The 7,171-nt window shown below is 40.4% G+C and overlaps 1 protein-coding gene across 1 annotated transcript; it reads left to right on the top strand.

The window, feature by feature from the left end:
- Window positions 1–1,237: 1,237 nt before the first annotated feature.
- On the top strand, window positions 1,238–4,817 carry LOC103719627 (patellin-4). The gene is made up of 4 exons (XM_008808965.5): window positions 1,238–2,793; window positions 3,813–3,937; window positions 4,036–4,180; window positions 4,285–4,817. The coding sequence occupies exons 1-4, from the start codon at window positions 1,444–1,446 to the stop codon at window positions 4,531–4,533; spliced, it is 1,869 nt and encodes a 622-aa protein (XP_008807187.4). The 5' UTR covers window positions 1,238–1,443; the 3' UTR covers window positions 4,534–4,817.
- The last annotated feature ends 2,354 nt before the right edge of the window (window positions 4,818–7,171 follow it).

The raw sequence follows: 7,171 nt of genomic DNA, 5'->3' as shown, positions 1-7,171 counted from the left end.
TTGTTCTTCGTGAGATGCCATTTTCTCCTTAAATGATGGTTCTGCTACCAACCACATGCAGCATATCATATGATATTCTTAATTCATATTAGAAAATGGTGACATTTCGACATCTCTGTGATCTTTGTTGTCCAGGACCCATGTACCAGAGTTTTATTAGAAAGAACTGAGAAGACTTAGCCACCAACCAAAGGAGACTTGTACTTGGCCATCTGTAGATGCCATGTCATCAAATTTCTTGTGTCAATTAACTACCAATTGGTCCAATAATTGATGGAGCCCACTACTCACCTGTAAGAAGAATCCAAGACAACCAAAGGCAGCTGTGTCACAAGGTCATGAGGCTGGCATCATTTGTGGGACCCAAGTATAACAAAGCAATACTGGCAAAAGGTGAGGGTCTGCTGTTTGGTTCCTGGACAGCGAAGAAGGTAGAACCCCCAGCTTGGCCACAACCGTGCCAATATTCCTTCAAGGCAAAGATTTGAATTTTAAAATAAAAAATTACCCTGGAGATAGAATATTAAACTTCATCCCAAAACAACTTATGTAATGGCAACAGCATCAAGCAAAATTTTATAGAATGATAATAAAATTTATGATTACAGAATAAATCTTTATTAAGTTGTTTGCACAAAAATTATTTGAATAATCATTATGTGGAAGGAAAATGTTGTGAATATATCAAGATCTTTCGACGGTTCACAGATTCGCCTAACTGCAGTCTCGAATATATGATGGATCATCAGATGGCTATTAGATCACGATTCGATGTCATTCGTATAATCTAAATTTCTAGGAAAACAATGATGGTAACTGGTCTAAATTTGGTACACTGGCAGATTGGTGTCCTGCTTCAAGGTTGCAGAGTTCAAACATAACTAAAAACAACAGCAGATTATGATCATAACCATCTAATGTGGCGGGTCCATTCAATCTGGGCCGTACAATTTCATCAGGTTCTCAGCCACCGGCCTATTTATGGATCTAATCTAAATTTAGTGCACCCACTGGCAAAATTCGGTGTCCGTATGGTTCTGGAAGAAAAGAATCCTATGCCATGAAAAATAAAACAAAAGGAAAACTAGCCGTTGGAGAATCTTTAAAAAACTATAAAGAAAGGAAAAAAGTAAGAACAAATTGGGGATTTGTGGGGCCCAGGGGATTCTTGGCAACGGAAAAAAGGCCACTCCAGCCTTGCCACGCCCCACAAATAGAATCTCCCAACGGCTCTCTTGGGTGGCGCCAGATCAGTGACCGTTGGTGGGTTCCCCTTGCTCTCTAATTTGAACCCAAATATAACCGTTGGAGCACCCAATCCCCCGTCTCTATAGCTATCCCCTTTCTCCAACAGAGAGGAAGAAGACCAAACTACTACTCTGTCCTCTCTATTCAAGTATTATTACTCTTCCCTGGCCTCCATCCTCTCAGGTTCAATCAAGAATGGCAGTCGAGGTGAAATCCGAGGCAACTCAGATGGTAGAGGAGACCGTCAAGGCTGCCGAGGAGTCGGTCAAGGTGGTGGGGGATGAGGAGAAGAAACGAGAAGAAACCAAGTCGGCCGAGGAGGAACAGAAGGATTCTTCGGTCCCTGTGATCGAGAAAAGTTCTTCCTTTAGGGAGGAGAGCAACTTCCTCTCCGACTTGAAGGAGAGCGAGAGGAAGGCGTTGATCGAGCTGAGAGCGAAGGTCGAGGAGGCTATCCTCGAGAACAAGCTTTTCAAGAAGGAAGAGCAGAAAGCTGAGGAGAAACAAGAGGCCAAAGAGAAGGAAAAACCCCACATCCAAGAGGGAGATGAAGGCGAAAAAGCAAAGCCTGAGCTTAAGGAGAAAGTGGAGGTGAAGGAGAAGGAGGAGAGCAAGCTTTTCAAGAAACTTTTCAAGAAGGAAGGCAAGCAGGAGGAGCAGAAACCGAAGGAGAAAGAAGAGGTGAAGGAGACGGAGAAACCTGAAACCCAAGAGGGAGATGAGGGAGAAAAAGCAAAAGCTGAGCCAAAGGATAAAGAGGAGGAGGAGGAGAAGGAGGAGGAGGAGGAGGAGAAACCTATCTCCCAAGAAGGTGGTGAAGGAGATGAGGTGAAACCTGAGCCAAAGGAGAAAGAGGAGGTGAAACCCGAGACAAAAGAAGGTAGCGAAGGAGAAAAGGCAGAACCTGATGTAGCTACTGAGCCAAAGGCCAAAGAAGCTGAACTTACCGAGGAGAAATCCACAGCTTCTGAGGTGAAGGCTGTGGAAGAAGCTGAAGCAACCGAGGTCAAAGAGGTCGAAGTCATCGACAAGGAGGTGTCTCTTTGGGGAGTGCCCCTTTTGCCAAGCAAAGCCTGTGATAGCACTGATGTCATCCTTCTGAAGTTCCTCCGTGCCCGTGAGTTCAAGGTGAAGGAGGCCTTTGAGATGCTCCAGAACACTCTTCGGTGGAGAAAGGAGTTCAATGCCGATTCAATCCTCGATGAGTTGCTGGATGCTGATCTTGGAGCCGCGAGCTACACGGATGGCGTCGATCGTGAGGGGCACCCTGTTTGCTACAACGTCTCAGGGGTGTTCCAGGATGACAAGCTCTACCAGAAGATTTTCGGCACAGAGGAGGGGAGGGAGAAGTTCCTGAAGTGGAGGGTTCAACTAATGGAGAAGGGCATTCAGAAGCTTGACTTCAAGCCTGGAGGTGTTGCCTCGATGCTCCAGATTACTGACCTGAAGGACTCTCCCGGTCCATCGAAGAAGGAGCTTAGGATTGCTATGAAGCAGGTTGTCCAGCTGCTTCAAGACAACTATCCAGAATTTGTCGCAAGAAATGTGAGTATCGTTTCATTTCATTCTTGTCTTCCCATTTCTTCTTCCTATTTATGTGATGCACAAATAATCGATCCGAACCTGTTACCAGTTTGATGTTTTCTTTTCTTTTCTTTTCTCTCTTTTTTTTTTTTTTGAATTCCTTCGAGATTTTGATTTAAATCATGCCGTTTTATTTTCTTGAGGCTATCATAGAAAATTTGTTGGATACCAATTAGATCATGTTAAATTGATATAAGTAATCCAAAGACCATAACAGGTCACTCTTGCCTTTATGGCTAGGGGATCTTCCCCTTGGTAGCCTTGTCAGTGGTTTGAGGATTCACACCCTCTTCCTCTTAAAAAAAAAGAAAGAAAAAGAAAACAAGGCTGAAGAATACAGTTGTTCTTTGCTTTGAACTATTTTCCCTGGAGTGTTAATTTCTTCCTTTGTTTTGCTTACTTTGAATGAAAGAAGGTGAGAGAACCAATATGAAGGAATACTAGTGATGTTAGCTGTTTTCAGTTTTTGATACTAGATTCTTCTCTGTCATGGTTGTCTATTGCATTTTATTCTGTAATTTATGCCACATTCTTATAGGTAGACACAGTATTAGATATTTAATTCTTTTCACAGACTCATGGTAACTGTTGATCAACAACTTGGGTAAATTTCCTAAGCTAGCAATTACCAAATGCATTTATATTGTCGCCTATGCTACTTGAAGCTGGGTTCTTATTTGATGGCGTAAAAATTTGTTAGCTGATATTATTGGGCTGGTATCCATTAAAAAGAAACACTTTTCCTAAAAACAAACACTCTCTACAATGGATTATGGCCATCAGATGTCATTAACTTTCTTATAAAGACCTAGTTTTAATATAATAACCACATTAACATTTGAATTCCACATCAAAAGATGCAGCTAGTTGAAGTGTGGTTTGTAATTCTCTTGCAACCGCGACAATGGAATTATATTTGTTGGTTTAGATACGTAGATTTCTAATAAAACATCCCCATTTATCTGAATTTCTGATTGTAGATCTTCATCAATGTTCCGTTCTGGTACTACGCATTCAATGCTCTCCTCTCCCCTTTTTTAACCCAAAGAACTAAGAGCAAATTTGTCTTTGCTCGTCCAGCAAAGGTCACAGAGACTCTTCTCAAGTAAGCTCTCTCTTCTCTGCCTCCCAATCTTAATTGTATGTGTATCTATGGCAACAATTATATAGAAAAAGAATCTTGACAGATATTGCTCTTCTCAGGCACATTCCTGCTGAAGCTGTACCTATCAAATATGGTGGCCTGAAACGCGAGAATGACACCGAGTTCTCTGTCGAAGATGGCGGGGTTTCAGAGCTCATTGTCAAAGCTGGTTCGACTGAATGCATTGAAATTCCTGCGCCAGAGGTATCAATCTCTTTCAATTAAATTCCTGCGCCAGAGTTCTTCTAGTTGCCAATAATTTGACTGTTGCTAGCTGGCTTCTTTTCTACTTGTTCTTCTTCCTACAGGTTGGAACTACACTACTTTGGGATTTGATTGTGTTGGGTTGGGAGGTGAGCTACAAAGAGGAGTTTGTCCCCACTGATGAGGGGTCCTACACCATCATTGTTCAGAAGGGCAAGAAGTTGGGATCTCAGGAAGAGCCAATAAGGAACTCATTCAAGAACAGTGAGCCTGGGAAGGTCATCCTGACAATTGAGAACAACTCATACAAGAAGAAGAAGGTCTTGTACCGATTCAAGACCAAGAGTTATTAAGCAGCAGCAGCGGGACTTCCATGCCATCGTTACTTCTATATTATCGAATAATAAATGTGTCAAGAGTGTGTTGAGATCAGGGATGGAGATTGAGTGAGATGAGATAGTGGGATACTTACTAGATTCATTCTTTTACTATCATTCTTTTAGCAGCATCCTGTGTGGATATGCGTTTGGCTTTTGAAGCTTTGCTTCCAAATTTCTGCATGGTTGTATTACAGTATAGTAATCTTTGTAGAGAAGCATGATTTTTTCAATAATCAACAATTTATCATTTGATAGAACTTTCTGATTTGTACATTTGGTGTTTGTGCAGCTTTCTAAATGAACACAGAACCAAAGAACAATCTTTTAATGGTGTTTGTGTTTGTGTAGCTTTTTAAATGCACACAGAAACAAAGAACAATATTCTTTTAATGGTGTTTGCATAAGCATGCAAGCTTGCATAGGAATATTAAACTCCTCTTGAGGAAAATTATCTTTGAATTCCACCTGGAAGAGAGAACTGGTAAGCACCTGATAACATGTATTATGCGTAGATTACAAATGAAAAAACACATTAAATATAACAGTTTGGAGAAAAAGTATAATGAAATTGAATCTTTTTATTTTTTCATGGACAAAAAGTTGATATTGACTATTGCACCATATATATTTTAAGACAGGAATGACAATATATTATATTAAATTCCTATATGCTGTTTAATGATGTCAATAAAAATCTATTTTTATAAGTCTACAAGAATATATTTCAAATATTAGTTGATCTTAAATAACCACATGGTTCAATTTACACAAGGTGAACAAGAGGTATTTAAAGAAATATTCAAAAATTTAAGCTTATAAGTAGTTTCGTTGGATACAAAAAATGAAAAAGACAAATATAAAGAAAAGTTCTAAATTATCTTTATCCTAACTAAAAGATTACCTTTTTATATATATGTGAGAGATAGGAGGAGACATGTTCTTTTTAATAGTTTGGTCCTTGGTGTAAGACTAAAGCAAAATTTATCTTGATTTCGTACATGATAATTCGTTACCAACCAAATTATTTTGAATGAGAAAATTATATCTTAAATTTAGTTGTGATAACGTTAAATTAGTTGCAGCTAATTGATAACTAGACCTCTTTATTTTAGGAGAGAAGTTACAGCAAGGCCCAGATACTCTCTAGTTTGAATGTGAAGCATTTCCATGATTGGTGTGATAGCCATGATTTGAATGGATCCCACAAAGCTGCTGTCTCATGTACCGCATGAGGCCCATCCAATCGTGGCCATCGTGACAATCATGGTCAAACATGGTTGAACGACTAGTCTCTCCAGTTCACAGTGAGTCGAAGAGGAACTGAACTCATCTTTTTATAAATAAATTATATGCTCTAAATTGGAAAACTTAAGCTTGTACATGGCTCAGCCACTTGCTCGCATTATTCATGACATACTGCACTCTTGAGGTTATCTTATTCTCGTTGTGAGATAGATTTGCTTGGCCCGTTGCAGGCACAACGATGAGAAGCACGACGACGCTGGAGAGCTCGGCTATCGGCTACTCTGGTCAAGATTGGAAAGGGTTAGCTGTGCATCGTCGCTACTGGGTTCTTATTGGGTGGCCGGACTCCGACTTGAAACAGGATGAACGAAGAAATCCTTTGGTCAGCGTGTATCCGACAACAAACCCTTTAGTGCCTAAGTCAGGATTGTGCTCAGGAAAGAGGAGGAGGTTCGCTTTTGTGTATTTACTCACCTCCTGAGTTCTCCTTTCTTTTGTTGATTAAGTGGGTGAAGGAGTTTACCTACCATCGGCATGTGGGCCGATCAGAAATGATTGGCTTGGGTACTGACCTCAACATAAGGCGTCAATGTCTCACACGTGAATGACATATCGTCTATCGCATCGGTAGGATTTCAGTGATCACTAGGGCCCTAGGTTAGGATGCGACCAACCGTGGAGAACTCATGATATACAAGTTCGGCATCACGACGCTAGACCTGCCAAGTGGCCGCTTCCTGATCAACCATATGTTGGTGTTGTGGTGAATTCTGATTGGTTGGTCTTTCTAGAGAGCTGTGGCTGATTTGGAGGTGTATCGGGTTTAAACTTTGATGGTGAGGGGAAAGTTGTGTCCATCCTATGTTCGGATATTGATATTCTATTTTTCTTTCATTATAGTAATTACTTTGAAATGACCAAGACTAGAGGGATCCACTTAGGCAAAATAATTTGGTAATAGAGATGATTCTTAACTTTAGACCACCTACCAAGCCTATCACCAAGACTTAGCAGCCCTATACATGATCCAAACCCAAGCAGGATCCAATCTGAATACATATACTAATGGCTTAGCATGGTACAAAAGAAAGGTCGAAAAAAAAATCTAGATCTTAGTCTAGATTTACTAAAAATTGGCTGATTTGAGCTTGAGCACATCCATACTTGATTTGTTTTAAACCCAAGTCAAAATTTTACCCAACCAAATTCTACATCAAGGTATGCCATCTCGATACCGGCTCCGTACTGCTACCATAATATCGTTATGTTAGTATGGTACGGAGCTGGTTCGACGCACCAATACTCAGTACGCCTATTGTACTATGTATTAGTACTGAACTGATATGGTATTCCACGTATTATCCAA

This window comes from Phoenix dactylifera, chromosome 12 (genome assembly GCF_051530095.1).
Source record: "Phoenix dactylifera cultivar Ajwa chromosome 12, Ajwa_hap1_PhDact_Kaust_v1.1, whole genome shotgun sequence".
Classification (NCBI taxonomy): Eukaryota; Viridiplantae; Streptophyta; class Magnoliopsida; order Arecales; family Arecaceae; genus Phoenix; species Phoenix dactylifera.
This window is presented reverse-complemented; position numbering and strand designations above follow the sequence as displayed.